We start from the raw sequence: 23,901 nt of genomic DNA, 5'->3' as shown, positions 1-23,901 counted from the left end.
TGAGTGCTGGGTCTTCAAAGCTGTAGCTCTTGCATTTTCTCATTGTTATTCCCTATGCTTGCCAAGATACAGATGTAAATTAAATAGAGAATACATGAATGATATTTAGAACTAGTCTTGCTCTCTAGTAACCCATATGCTTGGGACAAAAGCAATGAAACTGGCCATACTAGCAACTGATAATTGCTGGTGAGAGTAAAAAAACGTTATGGTAGAGGACAGACACCTGTTGATCCATTTTGAAGAAAGCCTATTTAGCAACTAGAGACCCCCATTACTCCACTCCATATTTATTCCTCCTCCCTCTCTGCACAACTGGACAGATTGAGGTGCAAACACTTAAAATGAGAGGTATAATTATGTGTGTTGGGGTTATCATGTGCACTTTATGTTGGTTGGTTCATTTGTTTGTTGCTTAAAAGACTCCAGGTATAAGAAAGCCGATTTTTTTCTTTTTTCATAAATGTCCTCTCTATCAGTTACAAGTGACCCTTCTACTTTAAAAAATATCTAATTGTGTGATGTTGCTTAAGGGTCTTCTGTTCTCTCACCTCAGACATTCACTGTTTTTCTTAAGAATGAGATTCATGTGGAAGGAATATTTAAAATACATTTAGAGGTTTCTAGAGTTGAAGGGAAGATTTGAGATACTTTTTTGCTCTGTTCATAAAGATCTGTATCAGAAACCACATTTGTCTTCACTGCTTATAAGTAATGGTGACTGCCTTCCAGGGTAAATAGAAAATCACCCTGAATAAAGAAAACAAAAGTCCTAAACATGGCTCTCTCTATTTAAGATCCACCTTATGGTTTTGCTGCTTCACGTAAAATGCAATCTTTTGAAACAACAGCAAGAAACAAAAAAGCTCTAAATAACAATAGCAGCAGTAAGTGAGACACAGTCTTTTTCTTAGTCCATAGTAACACTCTCTCGGGAGTACTTTCATTCAAGACTGTCATGTACAAGTTGTGAAATCAAGCTTCCTAAAAGTGTGAGCTTTGAGAGACCTGAGAAATTTTACAACCTTTTAACTATTTACTCAATAGTGTACAAAGCAGACCTATGCTTGATCTATATAAACCAAATGAAGTCTCAGCTGCACAGGTACTTTCACAAGAGCTTTGGAAATAATCGACCATGATTCTTTCCTATGACCATTGATAATCATTGTCCCTGTCAGTCTTAAGCATGTAAAAGCTAGTGACTATATATATATATATATATATATATATATATATACACATATACGTATATATGTATATATAAAATAAAAAATGACTGATGGAATAGAATTGAGAGTCCACAAATAAACCCTTATATTTGTGGTCAAATTATTTTTGACAAAGGTATCAAACTAAGTGGATGGGGGAAAGAATAATCTTTTCAACAAATGGTGCTGGGATACTGGATATCTGTATGCAGAGATAAAAGTTGGACCCCTATGTCACATCACATGCACAACTAATTCAAATTGGATTACAAACATAACTTTAAGAGCTAACACTATAAAACTCTTAGAAGAAAACACAGGAGCAAATTTTCACTATCTTGAATTAAGCTATGGTTATTTAAATATGGCACCAAATCACAAATGGTGAAAGAAAACAATAGATCAGTTATCACCATCAAAATTAAAAACTATGTCTCATTAGGTTAATGTAAATAAAAGCCACAATAAGACACTACTTTCCACCCACTAGCATAACTAGAATAAAAAAGACGAACAATAACAAGAGTTGGCAAGGGTGTAGATACATTTGAACCCTTATTCATTGCTGGTGAGATTATAAAACAGTGCAGCCTCTTTGGAAAACTGGGAGTTCCTCAAAAGGTTAAACCCTGGGTTACCATATGATCCACCAATTCCACTCCTATGACATATTTCCAGGAAAAATGAAAACATATGTTCACACAAAAACTTGTACTCGAATATTCATTATTCCTTATTTTTAATAGCCAAAAAGTGGAAAAACCTAATGTCAAGCTGGTAAATGGATAAATAAAATGTGGTATACCCATGTAAGGGAATATTACTCAACAATAAAGTAGGAAGAAGTTCTGGGACGCCTGGGTGGCTCAGTCAGTTGAGCATCCGACTTCAGCTCAGGTCATGATGTCACAGTCCGTGAGTTCGAGCCCCGCGTCGGGCTCTGTGCTGACAGCTCAGAGCCTGGAGCCTGCTTCAGATTCTGTGTCTCCCTCTCTCTCTGCCCCTCCCCTGCTCATGCTCTGTCTCAAAAATAAATTTTAAAAAAACTTTAAAAAATTAAAAAAAAAAAAGAAGGAAGAAGTTCTAATACGTGAATGAACCTTTAAAAATTGTGCTAAGTGATGGGGCCCCTGGGTGGCCCAATCAGTTAAACGTCCAACTCTTGGTTTCGGCTCAGAGCATCATTTCACAGTTTGTGGGTTCGAACACCATGTCAGGCTATGTGCTGGCAGTACAGAGCCTGCTTGGGATTCTCTCTTTCTCTCTCCTTTTCTCTCCTGCCTCTCCCCCACTCGCACTGTCTTTGTCTCTCTCAAATAATAAATAAACTTATAAAAAAAAATCTTTAAAAAAATGTGCTAAGCAAAAGAAGCCAGTCACAAAGGGTCAGATATTGAATGACTTAATTGAGATGAAATGTCCAGAAAAGGTAGTCCATGGAGCAGGAGTGGAGTAGTGACTGCCAGGGACTAGGGGCAGAGAAGAATGAAGAGTAACTGCTAACGAGTATAATTTTTTTTAGGAGTGATGAAATGTTCTAAAACTAGATTGCAGTGATGATTGCACAACTCCCAACATCTAAAGGCCAACAAATTATGTACTTTAAAGGGGTGAATTATATATGAATAAAACTATTACTAAACGTTTAATCAGATCACAAAACATTTATTGAATATTTGCTTGTCTGCTTTTTAAAAACACATCAGGAGCTCCAAGTTAGAGTTCTAGTGCATCCATCAATGTGCCAAGCTGAGAATCCAGAAGTAAAAATTTTGTCACACAAGAATTTTTGACAGCCAACTGAAAGCATTTGAGAATGTCACCTAGGCAAGAAAACAGAAACTCCAACCACCAACCTATCCCTACTGAAAAACTGATTTATATGTACATTCCAGCCAAATGAGATAAAGAAAAATTAGCACAATGATTTGTTTGGGGCAAAAATGACAAGACAGTAGTCCCTTTTCTGAGTTAAATCCAAAGTGAGAAATCCAATTATGGATTATATTTTCTTGTGGGTTTTTTAGTTTGGGGGTAAGGTTGGCCTTAAAGTTCATCTTCAGTTGTTCCATTTAAGATTTTCACTCCAGGGGGTGCCTGAGTGGCTCAGTCGGTTAAATGACCGACTTCACCTCAGGTCATGATCTCACAGTTCATGAATTTGACCCCGCATCAGGCTCTGTGCTGACAGCTCAAAGCTTGGAACCTGCTTTGGATTCTGTGTCTCCCTCTCTCTCTCTGCTCCTCCCCTGCTCACGCTCTGTCTCTTTCTCTCAAAAAATAAACGCTAAAAAGAAAATTAAAAGAAAAAAAGATTTTTACTCCATTCACAAAACAAGATCCTTTTTTCTTTTTTTTAAGTCTATGCTTTAGATGAAATCTCTTGCCATGTTTGATGACCGTTTAAATCAATTACTGATACTCTTCTGTTCCAACAGAGAACATAAAAATATGGTTGGGACATGGTACTAAAAGAATTACTAAACAAAAATATTTTTGACTTCCACAAATAGAAGTCTTCATAGTGGAGAGTTTTGTTTAAAATATGTATGATGAATTATTATATTTTTAAAACTTACACTGGATGACAGGAGAATTGAGATTTTTATTTGGAAAGACTTTGCATTATTTGCTGCCAGCCTCTCTACATAATCCTCCACTTTCCCACTTGTGAATATCTTTTAATTATGCTTAAATTGATACACACGGTATAATTCCATCTATGTAAAAATAATGTACATAGAAAATAAACCTTAAGAAAGCATATCAAATTTTTACAATGGTATGTTATCTCTAGTTTACAAAATTTCTGGAGATTTTAATTTTATTCTTCTGCTTTTCTAAATTAACCATCATTAATTTATATCAATTAAAAATAGTATTTAAAATTTTTTTTAATGTTCATTTTTGAGAGAGAGAGAGAGAGAGAGAGCGCACAGGTGAGGGAGGGGCACAGAGTGAGGGAGGCACAGAATTGGAAGCAGGCTCCAGGCTCTGAGCTGTCAACACAGAGCCCAATGGCAGTGGGGCTCAAACTCATGACCTGTGAGATCATGACTTGGGCTAAAGTCAGATGCTTAACTGACTGCGCCACCCAGGCGCCCCAAAAATAGCATTTTTAAATTTGCTGTTGGTACAAGCACTCAGACAAAATTCTTTGAAAAGTTGGATAAAATGTATAAAAATTGTTTTCATTAAGGAAATTAACGAGAAAGTAAGGGAAATACACAGACATTGAAGATGAAGCCAGAGTACAAATCTAGCATGTTGAGTGGGCACTGAAGGCAGCTGATGCTCCTAGGATCTGCTGATCCTTTCACCTGGAGCCCTGGATTTCAATAGTCCTATGGAGGAGTAGGAGGCACATCCCTGAGCCTGAACAAGGATGGGAGATCCTGGAAGGCCAGTAATGCTGAAGGGAAGGGTGAACTTGAAAAAGAAAACCTTGTAGCACAGGGAAAGTACCTGTATTTTCTGTCCTTGGGCCTGGGTGAAGGTGGTAAAAAAAAATCTTCCTCCACGATTCATAAAAATCATGCAGATTTGTAGTTTACATTCACTCTATTGGCATGTCATACAGATGGTGAGGCTTAATTAAAGTGGTGGTTCTTAGTTGGCAGGGCCTCCAGGAGTCTGGCAGAAGCAAATGCTTCTCCAAATGTATTTGGAGGAATACATTTTCAACATAGGCCACTAAGGATTCCCACAGACGTGGTCCAGATAAACATGGGAGTCCTGATAAACATACATACCCACACAAACACAAACAAAATACATAAATTCCTTTGAATAAAATTACAACAAAAAAATGCTCAGACCTCCAGTGACATGCGATATTGGAGTTATCAGATACTGAAATAAAATGAATGTAAGAGAAAATACACTATGAAAAAAAACCAGGATGATTTGGGGGGAAAAATTTAGAAATGACTTGGGAAAAATCCTTGTGGATGTGTTAAGTAACAGATTAGACACAGAAGAATACAGAATTAGCAAAGTGAAAAATCAGAAATTATCCAGAATGTACCACAGTGAAACAAGTAAATAAAATATAATGAAGAGATAGAATAAAAAACAGGCAATGTATTTAAAGATAATTTAATTTAAAGATTGCCTAAAATGTAGAAACTTAGCCTGATGGCAAAGAGCTTAATATCAACACTCAGAGGTAAAGAAACCACAGGAATTGAGTCTTCAAAATATTGCAAGAGAAAATAATTGATTATCTGTAATTGTATTCGCTTTCAAGAATGTGGACAAAATAAAAATATTTTCAGATTAACTAAAACTGCATTTACTACCAAAACATCTTCATCAGCCAAACTTCTAAAAAATTCACTGCAGGAAGAAGGATAATGGAAATCTAAGTTGCAAGAAGAAATGATGCAAAGAAATTGGTAATATGCAGATAAATGGACTATCTGACACAAAAACAACAATGATGCTAATATCCAATTTGTTAGGCTTAAAAAAGAGAACTCAACTACTTCAATAAAATGGTACATACGATTAGTGTTCAAGCTAACCAGCCAGGGTTAACGTATTCTAAAGTCTTTGAATTGTCTGTAAAGGGGATAAAGATAGTAATTAACTTAAGACTTTGGTAAACATGCATGTTAAAATTTCAAGTATAGCATTAAGAAAATAAATATTAAGAGTATAATTTCCAAATCAGTATAGGTGAAAAAACAGAATAAGAGGGGATAAGGTGGGGACAAGGACAACCCTCCTCCCATCTCCCAACTCCATGAATCCAAAGGGCAAAAAGGAAAGGGAGGGAAAAAAGCATAGAAAAAGAGACAAACAGAAAGACAATATTTGAGATTAAAAACCTCCAACATATCAGTAACATATAGCAAAATCACAGCAAACGTAAATGAACTAAACTTAACTCTTAAAAGACAGTGCTTGTAAGTTTAGATTAAAAAATAAATTCCTGTTATATGCTCTTCATATAGGACATAAATAGCATTACTGTTACTATCAGATGAATGGGACCTCTGATTTGGGCCCTGTGCTTTAGAGATTTGCTACTCAAAAAGTGGTTCCTGGACAAATAGCAGCAGCATCACAGGGTGCTTGTTAGAAATACAGGTTCTCAGGTCCCAAGCCAGACCTAAAGATTCAGAACCTGGATTCTAAGACCTTTAGCTGATTCATATGCACATTAATGTTTGAGATGCACTGCCTAAAGGACACAGCTTATCACAAACAATGCACAAATTATAAGAAAGACCACATGGCACCTCTGTCATTCTGTCATAGCATTATTCATAATTATAAACTTCCACTCTGTGTCTAACACCATTCAGACCCCAGAAAAAGTGCTTCTCCACATTTCTTGCCTTGCCTTTGTTTTTTTTTTTAATTTTTTTTAACGTTTATTTATTTTTGAGACAGAGACAGAGCATGAACAGGGGAGGGGCAGAGAGAGAGGGAGACACAGAATCTGAACAGGCTCCAGGCTCCAGGCTCTGAGCTGTCAGCACAGAGCCCGACGCGGGGCTTGAACTCACGGACCGTGAGATCATGACCTGAGCCGAAGTCGGACGCTTAACCGACCGAGCCACCCAGGTGCCCCTCTTGCCTTGTCTTTGAAACAAAACACCACTCTGCTTTCAAATGTCATTAAGATGTGTGGGTTGTAAGATGGAGCTGGTCACTGCTTCAGTTTGTGTACGGGGGAAAGATAGTAGAATAAAAATTTGAGATAGTGATAAAATAGAACATATGAAAAGAAACTTCATAGGGAGGGCAGAATCTGAAAAACTGAACACAAAATCTTCAAGGAGGTAGTCTGCTTACATTTTGAAAAACGAGATAATGTGAGTGAGTAGACTTATTTTATTTTTTGTTTTAGAGAGAGAGAGAGAGAGGGAGAGCACACAAGCAGGGACGGGGTGGAGGAAGAGGGAGAGAGAGAATCTCAAGTAGGCTCCCAGCTCCCTGGCAGAGCAGAGCCTGACTTGAGGCTCAATCGCACAACTGTGAGATCATGACCTGAGCCAAAATGAAGAGTCAGTTACCCAAGGAGCCCCTGAGTGGGTAGACTTCTATCAAATACCACCTGCATAAAATTCTCCAGCATGATATTACACAATTTTATTTAATAAAGATTTAATATTGATCAAACAATAACATGATCAAGAGAATGATTCTAATCAAATCCCTATGGTCAAATAAACCTTTGAACTTGAAAATCTTTCCTAAATACAGACATAATTACCGACTAAAGCAATTAGGAGGTCTGTGGGCTTCCATTTGTACTCTTGCCTCAGGCTCTGCAAATATTATGGGCAGGTCTGGACATACATAAAATGTTAAGTACACAGAAAGACTGAAAAATTTAGGATGGGAAAAAGATATAAAAGCTAATGCTAAGCAAAGGAAATCATACTGACTATTTCAATATCAGCAAATGGAAACAAAACGGTCTTAAAAATCACATGCACTAAAAAAAAAAACACATAATGGACTTCACATTTAGGTTTAAAAAAACAGAAAATGTAATGCAAAAAGTTGGCAGAAGTAAACCAAAATTATATCATATTTGCACCAAAGTATTAGGAATATGGAAAAATTTCCCTTTTCGTTCTATTTTTCAAAATGTTTACATTATTTTTAGACAAAGAAATATAATCAATGCAATTAATGGCATTTGTTTATTTATCTACTTATTTATTTGTTTATTTATTGCAAGGGAGTAGGAACAGCTAGAAGTAAGGTGGCCTGTACAAGTGTGCAGTGATGGGAGCTAGAGACTCAGGTGTTTCCATGGGGATGGAAAAAGACAGAAAAAGGAGGGAAGTACTTCAAAAAATGAATGGGAATGCCAATGTTCATTGCAGCATTATTCCTGATGGCCAATAGGTGAAAATAACCCAAGTGTCCATTAAAAGATAACTGGATAAACATATTGTGGTATATACATACCGTAAAATATTTTTCGGCCATAAAAAGAAACAAAGTTCTATTTTGTTTGTTTTGAGTTTCTATTTAAATTCTAGTTAGTAAACATATAGTGTAATATTGGTTTCAGGAGTAGAATTTAGTGATTCATCACTTACATATAATACCCAGTGCTCATCACAAGTGCCCTCCTTAATACCTATCGCCCATTGAGCCCATCATCCTTCCCACCTCCCCTCCAGCAGCCTTCAGTTTTTTCCTCTATAGTTAACAGTCCAGGGGCACCTGGGTGGCTCAGTTGGTTAAGCTTCTGACTTTGGCTCAGGTCATGATCTCTCGGTTCCTGAGTCTGAGCCCTGCATGGGGCTTTGTGCTGATAGCTCAGAGCCTGGAGCCTGCTTCAGATTCTGTCTCCTCTCTCTGCCCCTCCCCCACTCTCACTCTGTCTCTGTTTCTCTCTCTCCCTCTCAAAAATAAATAAACATTAAATCGTTATTATTTTTTTTAAATCGTTATTTTTAATTTTACAGTTAATAGACTATTATGGTTTGCCTCCCTGTCTTTTTTCTTCCTTTCCTTATGTTTATTTGTTGTTTCTTAAATTACACAGGAGTGAAATAATATGGTGTTTGTCTTTCTCTGACTTATTTTGGTTAGCATAATTTACTCTAGCTCCATCAACATCATTGCAAATGGCAATATTTCATCCTTTTTGATGGCTGAGTAATATTCCACTATTTGTGTGTATGTATGTGTACACACAAACACCCCACATCTTCTTTATCCATTCATGAGTCAATGGACATTTGGGATCCTTCCACTTGTCTAGTGTTGTTGTTGTTGTTGTTGTTTTAGAATTTTAAGTAATCTATACCCAACATGGGGCTTAAACTTATAACCCTGAGATCAAGAGTTGCATGCTCTACCAACTGAGCCAGTCAGGCACCCCTATAATTTGGCTATTGATGATATTGCTATAAACATCAGGGTGCATGTGTCTCTTTGAATCAGTATTTTTGTATCCTCTGCGTAAATACCCAGTAATGCAATTGCTGGGGTGTAGGGTAGTTGTATTTTTAATTTTTTGAGGAATCTCCATGCTGTTTTCCAGAGTGGCTGCACCAGTTTGCAGTCTCGCCAACACAGTGTAAGAGGGTTCCCCTTTGTCCCCATCCTCATCAGCATCTGTTGTTTCCTGTGTTGCTAATTTTACCCATTCTGACAGGTGTGAGGTAGTATCTCATAGTAGTTTTGATTTGTATTAAAAGGAACAAAGTTCTGATGCATGCTACAACATGGGTGAACTTGAAAACATTATTCTAAATGAAATAAGGCTGACATAAAATGACACGTATTGAATTATTCCACTTACATGAAATATCTAGAATTTTCCTAAATTCTTAATGATAGAAAATAGAATGAACATTACCCAGGGCTGGAAGAAGGAAAAATGGGAAAGTTATTGCTTAATCGTTACTGAATCTGTTTGGAGTGATGAAAGTTTTCGAAATAGGTAGTGTTGATGGCAGACCACACTGTGAATGTAGTTAATGCCACTGAATTGTATAGCTATAAATGGTTAAAATGTCAAATTTTAGGATATACATATGTCACCACAATAAAAATGTTTTTAAAAATGGATGGGAAGGATTCAGTGCCTTAATCTAGAGGAGAGAGGAGACAACTCAGGCAGAAAAACCAAGGACTGGTTTGATAAAGGGCTTGTTGGCAAAGATCTCATGTTCTCAGACTTGAGAAACCACCAACCAAGATGTATAAAATATATCTCCTGCCAGTTGGCCGTCAGAGTAGAGGCAGGTCCTGATGTCTCTAATGACAGAATTATTCCACCTGTGGACTGGAAGAATAACAGGAGAGCTGAATTTATGCCAAAATCAAGAAATAACAGCTAGCACATACTTGAAAAATGTAAGAAATAAAGAGTAGCTCAGAGACATCTTTGAGTACAAAACACAGTCAAGAAGAACAGGCACCAAATTCAATAAGGTGGCCACAGGCTGTTCCACCAAAATAGCTGTTGATAGGTTGGAGGGAATTGAGAGAAAAATGACCGGAAGGATTAAAAATAAGATACAGGAATTTTGTAAAAACTAAAGGATGAAAAATACAGAAAAACATGCTCACTAAGAAAAGGTGATAATTATAATTATTTGTGCTGTAAAATTTCTTTTTTAGGAAATACAGTTATGTCAAAGTAAACCTGCACTGTATATGGACAAGGAATTAGGTCTGCACGACACACGGACAGAGAATTAAGTCACAGACTGAAGCTCTGAAAGTAAAGCCTAACAGGAGACATATATCTGAACAGAAACCACCCAGTTACCATGAAGATAGCCATCATTTCTGTGTCCTGGAAGCCGATATGAGTTTGCCACAGGCTATGGCCACCGAAAGAACTGTGGACGGGTTAGAGGAAATTTAGGGAAAAGTGACCGGAAGGATTAAGGGACTACCGGGAATGATTCATAAAACTTAAAAATTCTGGAACACATTCTGTAGCTGAGCAAACAGGCGGGAGATGAAAGGTAGGGAAGGAGGCATCGTCACAATTTAAAAGCGCTGGAGGACTGTAAACAAGAGGGGAAGAATGGAGATGTTAAGCTAGAAGAGGGATGTATACACTTTCAGGATTAATAAGTGGAAAATTTAGCACAATTATCAAGATGTATTTTCTGACTATTCTAACTCTAATTGGAATATATTTTGGTTTTAAGCTACTAAACAAGGTAAGCACCTAACGGTATATATAGTTCATGCCCTCCTGTATACCACTGATAACATCTTATTGCTAAAACAATACAGACATAGACCCCACATACCCAACAGGAAACAATAAAAAAATGGGAAGGAATTACATTAAAATGTCATATATACGCACATCTGTTATCATCTGATATGCATTAAAAAATCTGTAAGGAAATACATTAAATTATTAATAATAGTTATATTTTGGTGGCAGGTTTATAAATAATTTTTATTTTCCTTTTACTTTTTGCCACTTTGAGAAGCCAATGAATATAAATGCATTTACAACTGTGCATTGTTACAAACAAACTGTGCATTGTAAACAAACAAAAAAGTTTGTTTTTCAGAACCAGCACTCTGGCTCTCTTCTCCCTTTTCTTTTCCAACACGAGGAAATGATGCAGAGGATGATGCAGAGGATGAAGCAGAGGAAGCTTTTCCCAGATCAACTCATCACCTTTCAAACTGAGCCCAAACCACACAGAGTTGTTAATAAAAATAATGGGCATAATTTTTCAAGGGATTACTGATGACTAGAGCATCAAAGCAAAGCTTCATTCAGTCTGGCTGGGGCATTGATAGTGAATACACACAAATTCCTACAATCCTCCTTCTCTTTTCCCTGTTCTGGAGTACAGGAAGAATGTTACCACTTCCTGCACTTTGATTATTCAAAACTTAAACTAGCGAAGTAAAAATGAAATGAACCGGCTTTATAATTTACAATATAGAGTGGAAACACTATGGGTAATGGGTAATGACAGACAGCTTGGAAATCCCTGACAACAGCCTGGTAGGTGAGACACTGCCAAGTCACCCCATATATGGGCCCCATAAAAAGAGTTCTTTCAGACATATGTGGATATATAGATAGATAGATGATAGAAGACAGACAGATAGATAGATAGATAATTTGCTCCCAACCAAAGGCTTTTGATTTAGGAACCAGACTCCCTCTCAACAAATTTTACATTAACTTATGGCCAATTTCCTTCTGATGCAAATGACATAGAAATTTGAGTTTTCGTAGAAGTTGTTAATAAACTTAAGTGATTTATAAGAACGACAATGGCTCTCTCTGTAACTCTGTAACTCTTCCCACAAAGAAGGAAGAAATCACTCTTTACCCCATACTTCCAACAGATCTATACCTGGTAAGATTCATCATGCAACAACTCGACATGGTCATTCTAGAATCAAGTCTCCCCCAGTAGAACTGTTAAACAATAGTCTCTTGCTACACATTTATTCCACACCCCACTGGCTGTGCTGCAGGTGGGAGCTTTAGTTCCTGTTGTGGCCAGTGTACATTATAGCGTCTCCACAAAGAGGTTGCTTTATCCTTAACCATAACACCACTGCTTTGCTCAAGTCACTGTATGGTATTTAGATACACAGCAAGGTTGGAAATTAAACCAAGTTGGAGTGTTCTCTGGGATCACCCCCCAACTCTCTTTGCTAACTACTGAGAGGTAAGCTTGAACCATTAACCGGCTGTTCAAGAGCTGCATTCAGACTGTCGGCACTGACATGCTGGGGTGGGCAATCACAAAAACTTAGGCTGTACAGGAACTTACGGTCTCTTTACCCTCTGGCCCCCAGCATCATTCACTCAGATTGCAGCAACAGTCTGTTAACTGGCCCTCTTCTTCTCATTCAGAACTGCTCTGACCTGTGCCACACCGAAGCCATGGTAGTAATCCATTGGAAGACACATCTGAGTGGAGTTACTCCTCCAATTTAAGTCCCTTAAAGACTTCCTCAAAATTTGCAGGACAAAATCTAACCTCTATAGCATGCAAATACTGATATCCTAACCTGTATGGTAATTTCATGTCTGTTTATCTGCCTCCCTCAATAGCTCTAAGTTTTGTGGAGTCAGGGATCACATCTACTCATTGTTGCATCCTGGGCTCTCCCACAAAACCAAGTATATGATAAGTACACAATATTAATAAATAAGGAAATGAATTTAATTTAACTCTTCCTCTTCCACAGACTAACTCAGGCCTAGAAGTTACACAACTTGCCAAAGAGCCTGTAACAAGTAAAAGGCTTGGGTATGGCCCCCTGACTCCCATGATACCATACTGTCAATGTCCCCAAACATGGGCATTCTAGATCTCAACACCTGGTCTACCACTCTGAAGTGTTAGCAGATGCTGCTCTGTATTTAAAGAGGAACCAAAAATTAAAGATATGTATGCCACATATGTGAAATCCTTTTGCCTCCAACTTATCACTTCTGCCCATTCCTTTGACTAGTGAGTCTATTAGCCACTCTTGTTCAAATCTCTGTCTATTATATACAGTTACAACAAGATTCTGCTCATCAACTTTCAACAAAGATTTATTTAGTTTTGACATGCATGAGATACAGTTTTTGGTTCTGGACATGCCCGGATGAATTAAATTATATTCTTTGGCGTCAAGAAAGTACAATGTAGGGGTGCTTGGGTGGCTCAGTCGGTTAAGTGTCCGACTTCGGCTCAGGTCATGATCTCACAGCTCGTGAGTTCAAGCCCTGCATAGGGTTCTAAGCTGACAGCTCAGAGCCTGGAGCCTCTTTCAGATTCTGTGGCTCCCTCTCTCTATGCCCTTCCCCCACTTGTGCTCTGTCTCTCTCAAAAATAAACATTAAAAAAAAATTTTTAAAGGTACAGTGTAGTCAGGGAAACATGCATGTGGACATATAATCACAATATTGTGATTAGAGGCATATATAAGATACAGAGAATATTTTAACACTTACCAATATACAGTAATTGTGATATTTCCTCTGCTGTGATTTTCCTGTGGTCAGGATTAGGTCCTTCCTCTCATTCCCTCCCATGTGTCTAATACACAGTAGGTACCCAGCCTAACGTATGATTGACTAGCTGACTAATGCAAGGCTGGCATAAGCAAATGTGGGATCTACTCTCCACAGAGGTTCCATCCGGGAAAACTTTAGAAAGCAGATGCAGGAGATGCTTGAGCTGGATCTTAATGAATGATTAGTTCTCTACCTGGCAGATAAAAGGAGAAAGGGCAGGGGCGCCTGGGTGGCGCAGTTGGTTAAGCGTCCGACTTCAGCCAGGTCACGATCTCACGGTCCGTGAGTTCGAGCCCCGCGTCGGGCTCTGGGCTGATGGCTCAGAGCCTGGAGCCTGTTTCCGATTCTGGGTCTCCCTCTCTCTCTGCCCCTCCCCCGTTCATGTTCTGTCTCTCTCTGTCCCAAAAAAAATAAATAAACGTTGAAAAAAAAAAGGAGAAAGGGCATTCCATGATGGAGGGAAGCATGAGACAGCAAGATGTGTTCCCTGGGTGTGTACAACTTGGGCGGGGGGGGGGGGGGGGGGGAAGTGAAGTTGGAGAACTAGGCCAGACAGACTGTTGGGGCTTGTGAGCCTTCCTGTGGAGTCTGAATGTGATCCTCTAAGCAATGGGAAACCATTGGAGGCATGCGAAGAATATGAGCAGATCTGTAAATTAGAAACGCAATAATGCAGTTCAGTCAGTGGAGAGGTCCCATATGTGCAATTAATTTCCAGAATATGCTTTCTTATTAAAAAAATGGTTTAACTCTACATTTCAGTCTGCCAGAGTGTTCTCAGACTCTGTGACGTTCCCAGGAATACTACACGGACACCTTCTTAGCCATTTAAAGAGAATATAATAAAAAAAAAAGCTTCGTTTTCATACTGAAGTATAACAACTATCAAGGTTAATTTTCCCTACTATGGGTAAAATGGTTTCTTATCTGCCTTATGTAATTCTACCTCAGAGTAAGTATTACATCTCAGAACTTAGGAGGAGTTAATGGTTACTTGCAGAATGGCAGTGCTTCAAACACTTGGTTAACTGAGTCTCCTGATGATGCTTTCTTCCCCTGTGGAGAAGGTAATTCAGTTAAATGAGTGGTCTGGTCATGACATTTTCTGCGAATAATAAGGCGCTCTTTTTGGCTTGGTTTACTTTTTAAACGCAAACCCACTCAGATCTGCCAATTGTTCCAATTACATGGGTGCCACGCATTTTATGAAGCCTTTAGAGAACCCATCGCTAAGCCAGTGGTTGGTGGAAGCTCTTTTGAACTATCCAGAGGCATATTCTCATATTCATTTCAGAATAATAAGATGTTTAAATATTTATTTCTTTCCAATAACTGGGTAGGCCTAGGCTCTTCTTTTTAATAAATTCTGTTCAAATAATGTTGAGTCACTGCTTAGAATATATTGGCACTGAATTTTCCTTGTGGTAATGACATTCATGTCAGAGACCCACGTTGTAGCCCCAGCTCTGCCACTCACCGGTGACTGTGGGCAAATCACACGAGCACTTGTGAATTCCTTCTGGTAATTTTCAAGTTTCCTTCCAGCTCAAAATTCAAAGAGATCTGATTAGCTCAAGTACATAGAAATGCAGTAGTTACAGAACTACAAATGGTGGCAGGAGAGATTCGTATTTACGACATGTAATATTCCTTTTCAGTAATGCCACATGGTTAGAAAATTTTCAGATGGGCTTATTTTAGAAGTAATTTAAAATCTTTATATAGATATACTCATTTATTCAACAAATACTTACTAAAGACCTTTTATATACCAGACATTATATTAAAGGCTGAGACTACAATGATAAAAAAAGAGAAAAAAAAGCCCCAGACTTTCTGATCGTAGAGCAGGGAAGGCAGACAATTTTCGACAGGAAATAACAATAAGCTGGAATAAGTATTATCATGGGATCCTGACTGTGAAGACAAAACACACAGCTCAGATTTCACCTGGGCTACAAGTCAGGGAAGGCTTCCCTATGGACATGCTGTCTAAACTAAAAGAATATGCATGCCTATGACTTTTATTTGGGAAACCCTAATTGAACAGAGCATGCAATAAAAATTTATTTGCCCTAAGCCTAGACTAAGAGTTTAGGACTAAAAGAGCTCATGGGGAAGAATCTGAGTACATCTCATAAGTATCCCCACCCTCAAGTTTTTAATCAGTCATTTAATCATAAATTTACTCCCATGGGAATTCTTTTCTTGAGTCAGGTTTACAATGTATGACTAATATTATTATTTAAGAAATAATCATTCATTGTCTTTCTATAGTTACGATCATTCACTGCAGCTCGAAGAGTATATAGTAGATATACAAGAGGTTTTAATGATTTGTTGATTAATGATGAGTTTTAATTTCTCATAGTCTTTTCTCATCTTCAATATTCCTTCATCTCGGCATTTGTAGGACAAGAATTCGATTGCACTGCCACTTGACCCTGGGGGTTTTGGAAAATCCCCTGTGTAGTAGATGTCATGTTTCCAGGACAGATCCGATGGCAAATGTTCTGTCTGGTGGCCAACACAAATTTCTCATACCATGAGTCATGAGATTTGGTTTGGAAACATGGTCACCATATGTGACAGAGACCATTGAACAGGGTAACAAAGTTAGATCTCTTCAAGAATCCAGGCGGCCCTATGCCATGCCAAAGGAAAACCATAAACAGATTGAACATTTTCAATTTAAAATCTATCCACTCTGAAGTTGCTTTGATATCCAAATTGTTTACTAAGTATTCATTGCATGTCATATATTATACATAGAGAAAGAGACAGCACACACACATATATTAAAACAGGGCTAAAAAATGAAATTATAGTTTGAAAGTTTTATAACTGCTAAACTAAGAATAGTATTTAAATTATTTTATAGATGAGAAAGATCACAGAAATTGCCTCCTTTTTAGTGTCAATGCCTTGATTTATTGTTTCCTGGTTTCATATTGTTATTCAGCACTTGCTTTATTATTTAACTTTTCTTGCTTGTCTTTTCTCTCCAATTAGATCAAAGATTCTTTGATGGTAGGCACCGTGTTCTTCCTCCAGAATACCCAATTTTGCAACTATTAGACCTTCAATGAATATTTACTTAGGGCTATGAATCGTTCAAAAACCCAGAAACAAATTAGCTACAGAACTACATATGGTGATTAAAAACATTTCAAATGATGGTTCTCAAACTTTAATGTGCTTAAGAGTTGAAAGGGAAGACTGTTAAAATGTGAACTCCCAAATCTCATTTCCAAAGACTCTTATGTTATAAATCATTTCTTCATCTTTCTTCCCATAATTATTATTAGTAGTAGTAGTAGTAGCAGTAGTAGCAGTGGTAAACCAAAGTAGGAAAGATGAGATACACATACTGGGTCCTTGGGACTCCACTGATGTTTCTTATAGAGGAAGGACTTTACATATGGTGAGGTAGCTTTGTCCCTCTCCACAACCCCCTTTCCCCAAACACTCTGCTTTCTTCCTTCCTTTAATAAATACTTGTGTGTTCATTAAGTGTCAAGTATTATTCTAGGGCCTGGGGTTAAACCGGTCAACAAGATGTACAAATACTTTGCTATCTATCACGGCACTTAGATTCTACTTGGCAGGGCGGGGGGGGGGGGGGAGACAAACAATAGACAAGGAGACTTTAAGATTCTTTCCGACCTTGTTAACTAATATAAGGAAAATAAAAGAGGCTAATATGATAGAGAAGACTACTAAGGATTGAGCTATTTAAACAGTATGGTCTACAAGAAGACATGTGATCTGAGGACTGAACGACCAGAAGGAGCCACCCATGTAAAAGATCTTGGGCAAGAGCTGTCCAGAGAGAGGGGACAGCAAGTGCAAAAGTCCTCAGGCAAAATGAGGATTCAAGGATCAGCAAGGAGACCACAATGGCCAGAAATGGAGAGGGAACCAGCTCAGACTCATTTACCAGGTGTGGTCTGGGCTTTGGTGTGGGAGTATCTTGGCATTACTCCTTGGGAAGCTGGAGAAATACTTCTGGCTCTCAGAATTAAGGAAGATTATGTATTTCAATAAGTGTTATATGAACACTTCTCCTATTAAAGGCAACCACATTACTGCAACTCCTCACCCATGAAAAACAGTTCATTTCATAATTCTTTTTGGTTGACAATTTGTGATAACAGGGTTTCATCACCATTGGCAGATTATATTTTGTAGTACTTGAGCACTAAAATTTAGGTCACTTTGAATTTAAGATCCAAATTATCTATCGTTGATTGGATGCCTCAAATATTGTAAAACGGAATCTCATAAATGGGACAACCTTGTATTTGAGAATTTATATGCTTTTTAAAGGAAGAATGCTTATGCCACAATCCTAAAGTAAGTTATATGGCATGTGCCTTTTTTTCTGGTTTTGAATTATTTTTCAACTCTTGCATTGACCTGTCCTATCACTCCAACTGGACATCCGTGAATTAAAAGCAAACATACTGCTACCTCCAAGCAGTTTCGTTTTGTCTGAATAACTGAGTGCTTAAAGAAGGAAAGAACCAAGGACAAGCATGTTATTAGTATGTGTAAAATCCATTCCTGGGAGCTACTACTGAAGCAAGGAGATAGCAGCTCAGCTTCAGACCCCATTGATCACTGCTCTTTCATAAGCCATCTTAGAAAAGGGCAGCCCAGGTGACAAGTGGGCCTTCTGTGATAAGGGCTCCTGTCCATTGGAAATGGGAATCAGCTCATAGTTTCATTTCACAGGGTCCACCAGATGGCAAATGACTTTATCTACCCGGACCAGATCCGGGCTGGAAACAGAATGTATTCCATGCCCCCCTTCCACTCTGCTGGAAAAATTGGAGTTTTTCTGTGAAGGTTGCTTGATTTAGTGTGTGTGTATGTGTGTGTGTGTGTGTGTGTGTGTGTGTGTATCTGTGTGTGTCTATGTGCACAAATGCACACTTAAGCGTGATTATAGTTCTAAATACAAGTTTCCAAATGCATGAAAATTGTCTTCTTTGCTTGTGTCTGGCTGATCTGGTTAGAAATCAGTAGCTTCCAAAAATGGGGACCAGCATAGTAATGGCAGGATACAGATACAGTAGCTGCAGTGACAGACATGTAACAAGATTGAAATGAGTTGGTGAAACATTTGTGGGAAAAGGTCTGGGGAAAAGGGTTGGAAATGAAGAGAAAGAATCTATCTAACAGAAAATGAAATGTCTTCATTATCACAAGAAACTCCAAGTAGCCTTCACTTAGTCACACTGGAATTACAATTTCAGCTCACATCGTTTGCGAACGAGGAAGTAGAGAATATGACCATGGAAAGTGATATTTTAAGCTTCAACACACATTGCTCATCACTGGCTTGACTTGCAGCATGTCTTTCAACAAAAGCACATAGTGATTTAATCTCAACAGTAATTTAGTCTGCAGCCGTATGAGACAAGACTATCATTGCAGACAGGCTGTGATTTGTGAAATTCAGGTGCTGGGGATTAGGACCACCTGTTGAATTTAATCTTAGAGTTATAATGTTAATACCATCATGTAACTGAACATAAACACTACATATTTATCAGACTTTGGGACCTCCAGCCATGGAGATGTGAACATTTTCCTAAATGGTATCTGTAACTCTCTCCAGATTCTGTAAATCAACAGCAAATAAAAAGTCTGTTGGAATTCTGATTCAATATGCAGTAGCATATGCCTTGGTGGTCATTACATTCGGCACATCCTATAATTTTTCTAAGGCCTGATATGAGCGTGGAAAAACAAAAAAAGCAATCAGGGTATCATCTAGCAACATAGTAAGAATAGAAAATCTTTCATTCTTTGTAAATCAGAAAAAAAAATCTTAGCAATATTCTAACAAATTTCTACCTCTGCCTAAGCAAGACTATAGGAAGATCCCAAGTAAACCTAAGTAAACAGCAACTTTTGGAGAGGATGTACACACGTTACACATATACCTCCCTATAGCCATCAGAAATGAAACTTCACCCAATTTCCAGTCAGTTAGATAGTAACAGTAAAGTGATTACATTTTGAGTAGAAGTTTATATTTAGTTCAGTGGGACAATTGGGATAATGCCTGGAGAGAAGGCATAGATTTTAAGATTTGCATTTGTTCTTTTGCTTGGAGTAGGGTAAACGCTGTTGATCCTTTGAGTATGGAATTTGGTGACACGTTGGTTTTCTAGGAAAGAATGCCGTTGGTATTAATTATATGCAGAGACCTTCCTGGTCACATTTATAATTCTCTGCTAAGAATTCCAAGGACTTTCACACACATTTATCATTCATATAACAACTTTACAATTTATAAAACCCTTTATTGCAGATTATGTCAAATTCCCATATGGGAGTTTCAACATTCCTTCCCAAAAAGGGCTGGTTTTCATTGTAATGAAATAAGGCTCTGAAACATTGAAAATGGAATCCAATAATATATTTGTGCAAATAGACACTGTTTTGAAAACAAATATGAGGGAATCATATTTTGCCTTATGCTATCAATGTTCTTAGCTGGTGTCTGTCCAGCAGGAGAACACAGAAGGGAAAGTATTAGGAATACCTTCCCAAAGGCAGATCAAAGCTTTCAGCAAATTTACCTTTTCACACCCCATTAATCAAAGCTTCGCAAGAGCTATCTAGCCATTTTCACTAAACAACAGCCATGAAAATCCACTAAGTTCAATAAATTCATCATATACCAGTTACACATAAACACCACATCCATCCAGTCAGAAGCAGATGTCTAAACTTTTCTAGAACTCTAGCCCTTATGGGTTGCTTTTGCACATACAGATATAAAGGGTGTAATCAATCAACATCTCCAAGAGAAAACTGAAGCTGTTATTATAAAACTAATGACCCTCTCTACTTTTGATTTTAGGATTCTACCCCCAGCTGCTCCTCCCCCCACCTCCAAATCACTTCCTAATGAAATCACTTCCTAATGAAATCCCTTCCTCTTTTCTGCTTCCCCAAATTTTCCCCAGTACACATTCCACCTTTTCAGAGAGAATTTCCTTAAACCTTCCAGGACAGTGAACTTTCTCATCTCCGCACCCTAACAGTACTGTTTTATATCTAGCATTTCTTATACATTATACCTATCAGTCTACCTATCTAACCATCCATCCATGTTTCATGGTATGTTTTTTTTTTTTTTTTTTCCCACAAGTATCCAAAGATCCCCAACCCTGGGTCCTTTTGACCCTCCAAAATCCTTTTGGCTGTATGCATTGCACAAATGAGTGGAAATATTTTGACTGCCACTTAAAAAAAAGTTTGACTTTTTCATGCACGGTAAGGCCAATCTTTGTTTTTCAAGCAAAAGGACCGCCTGCTAAATATTACTTTGGCTCATAACCATAAAATCTAGTAATACAAAAAGCAGAAGAGCTGCGTGGTTTCAAGAAACTCTCTAACCTTTATAGAGCAGATACAGAGTGGAACTGTGTTTTAGTAAAAACATATTAGGAGCTCCAAATAATGGGGAATATATTTAAACTGTATTAAAATATCTTTTCAGAATCAGGAAACCTGATTAGAATTCTCCCAGAGGCTTCTCACACTGAAACCAGAGATTTATTATTTGGGGGAAAGGAGGCTCAATTTTTAAAAATCCATCTTATTAATTATTAGCCAAGCCATGCAACGGCTTCCCGGAAGGCAGAGAAAAACAGGCCCTCAACGATGAGTTTCAAGCCAATGGAAGCGGAGTTTGTGCCTCCAGCCTTCCGCGCCTGCCTTGGGACCGCTCCCCAAGGCTGTGGCAATTCTTCCCAGAGCAATCCGAAGCCGAGATCAGAGGGGAATCTTCGAGCAGGAGCCGCCGCGGCCGAGGACTGGCTGTCACTCACCCACCAGTTCCCAGCGGGGCAACGCTCAGGCTGTTACTCGCGCCATCGCCGGCTCTCCTCCCAGCAAGGGCGCGACTGGGCTGCCAAACCCGACGCTTCAGGAACCCAGCACCCACCCCCGCAGCTGCAGTTTTGGGGCTCAGTGGGTTTCACCCCCGGGGCCGGTTCCTGTTAGGATACTGGGCTTTAGGTCCGCTCATCTCACCCCTATTCCCTGGAAAACTTTACCTCCGTCTCCAAACAGGAATTCATTCCGAGAAGGAACTCTCCCACCCCACCCCGGCGGCTCCGCTCCCCCTTCCAGCCTCCTCAAGGCACCTACTCACGGCGCCTCCCAGCCCCGGGAAAGGGGGCAGGCTCAGGTGTGCGGGTCCCCAGGCTGGGTGGTGCGCGCGCCGGTGAGCGAGCTGTCACCTTGTGGTCCGCCACGCCGAGGTATCCGTCCAACGGCCGCGGTGCCGCGGGGATCCGGGGTCTCGAGGGGGGGCTGCTCTCCGCCGACGGCTGCGCGCTGCCGGTCGCCCCTGCCTGCTGCTGCTGCTGCGGGGGCCGCTCCTTCTGGCCGCCGAGGCTGCTGTACACGAGCAACAAGCTGGTGCACATGGTGGTGAGCGCTAAACACACAGCCAGACCATGGCGCTGCGGGCGGGCGGGAGAGAGCAGAGGGGAGCTGCTGAGAGCCGAACCCGGAGGAGCGCGCCGGCGGTGACACGCGCGAGGCGGTCAGACGCTCGATGCGGGGGGGGGGGGGGGGGGGGGGGGCGGGGGGGAGGGGGGGACGGCGGCGTTGCGGGGCTGGAAGGAGGTGGCCGGGGTCCCAGCCCCCCGCGCGCCGCGGGGGCAGGAGAGGCACCGTCCTCTCGCGTACGGCAGGGGATGCTCCCGAGCGTGGCTGCTCTCGGCGGACGCCACCTCCCAGATCTCTCGGCAGAGGGCAGGTGGTGCGCGGCGCCCAGGTTACGCGAGGGAAAGCGCGCCGGCCGCGAGGGCAGAGGTGGGCTCGCACTTTGAGGAGGGGTCCCCTCCCCCAGCTCCGCTGCTGGAACCTCTAGCCCTTGCACCCTCTCCTTCTTGGACCCGCGGGGCTCTACCTCGGCGATTCTTGCAAGTTTGAAATCCGACATGAAAACCAAGAAAGTCTGCAAATGTTTCCCCCCTCCCCGCCCCTCTTAGTTTTTGCCAGGCTGTTGCTTTTGGGTATCCTCCACCCCCGAACCATGCGCCCACCCCTCCACCGCTTCTCCAGCTCTCCGTGGGGCCCCAGACCTCTCTCCCGAGATCCAGGAGCCGAGGCAACCCGAGTTCCCATCCCGGCTCTGGGATTCCGAGCCAGGCAGAACCAGGGAACCGGAAGGGGGCACCGAGCAGGTGGAAAGTTGTCCCTTTGTAACAGGCGACCTCGCGGCGCAGGGGTAGGCGCCCTGGAGCTCTCCCGCGCGCCCCGGGGACGCTGCGTCCCGGGGTCCCCGCCTCTGCTCAGAGGAGTTGCAACAAATGACTCACCATCAGGGTCTTCATTTTGGGCACCTCTTTTGTGAGGAATCCTCAGGCACACGCGTCCGGAGCCACTTTTTCTTGGAGGGTTTCCATGGTGGGTGATGGGGGGGCGGGCGGGCGGCTCTGATTTTCGCCCGGCTGCCAGCCGCGGCTGAGTGGGTAGGAGAGCCGCGGGACCCAGGAAGAGCGGCTGTTGCAGAGATTAGAGACAGAATTAAAACTGAACCGGACCCTCGTAGTCTCTCAGTGATCTACACAACTGCCGCCTGCCGCCGCCTGCTGGGTCCTAAAGACCTCTGCATCTCCCCCTTTCCCGCCCCCAAATAATAATCTTTTCAGCCGAGTGGAATTTCTGGGGCGAGAGAGTTAACCGTGCCAATGTACCCACCTATTGGTCCGAGGGCTTATTTATCTTTTATGAAGTCATCAAGTAAAAACGAAGGAGAACCCCATTGGATTCTGAACATGATAGCCATTTGAAAATTTGCAAACTAAATTGTTTTGTAATTTTGATAAGAAGTCAACTGTGCAAATGTCAGTGGCCCTATTTATAGCGTTTGCATTTGTGTTCCTAGCATGGGGAAATCTGTCAGGAAATAATTTTTCCAAAAAATTATTTATTATTTCAGTTGCCCAGTTGTAGGCTTTCTGATATCTCCTTTAGTTTTACTTTTTAAATCCAATTATTCTCATGCATCCTTTATATTTAAATTTTCATCTAAATTATTTAACTCATTACTTGTTTTAAAAATTACAATTTATATTTTTATCAGAACTTTGAGGTTTCTAGTGTTCGTCTAAATGATTTTTAAGTGTTAGAAACAGTCGGCACATCACAGTCACATGA

At 40.2% G+C, this 23,901-nt stretch overlaps 1 protein-coding gene across 2 annotated transcripts in view; it reads right to left on the bottom strand.

Moving 5' to 3' along the window:
* ST6GALNAC5 (ST6 N-acetylgalactosaminide alpha-2,6-sialyltransferase 5) overlaps positions 1-23,441 on the bottom strand; it is a 180,320-nt gene extending 156,879 nt beyond the window's left edge. Inside the window, exons 1-2 of one of the 2 annotated variants that reach the window (XM_045477902.1) lie at positions 23,061-23,441; positions 21,880-22,196 (exon numbers count right to left, since the gene is read on the bottom strand). In XM_045477902.1, the coding sequence (XP_045333858.1) occupies positions 21,880-22,196; positions 23,061-23,075 (332 nt within the window). In that variant the 5' untranslated portion in view covers positions 23,076-23,441. The remainder of the gene's footprint in view (positions 1-21,879; positions 22,197-23,060) is intronic. The other variant, XM_045477901.1, reaches the window with a different exon arrangement.
* Between the last annotated feature and the right edge of the window lie 460 nt (positions 23,442-23,901).

Source organism: Leopardus geoffroyi, chromosome C1 (genome assembly GCF_018350155.1).
Source record: "Leopardus geoffroyi isolate Oge1 chromosome C1, O.geoffroyi_Oge1_pat1.0, whole genome shotgun sequence".
NCBI classification, from domain to species: domain Eukaryota; kingdom Metazoa; phylum Chordata; class Mammalia; order Carnivora; family Felidae; genus Leopardus; species Leopardus geoffroyi.
Note: the sequence above shows the minus strand (reverse complement) of the source record. Positions and strands in the feature narration are given on the sequence as shown.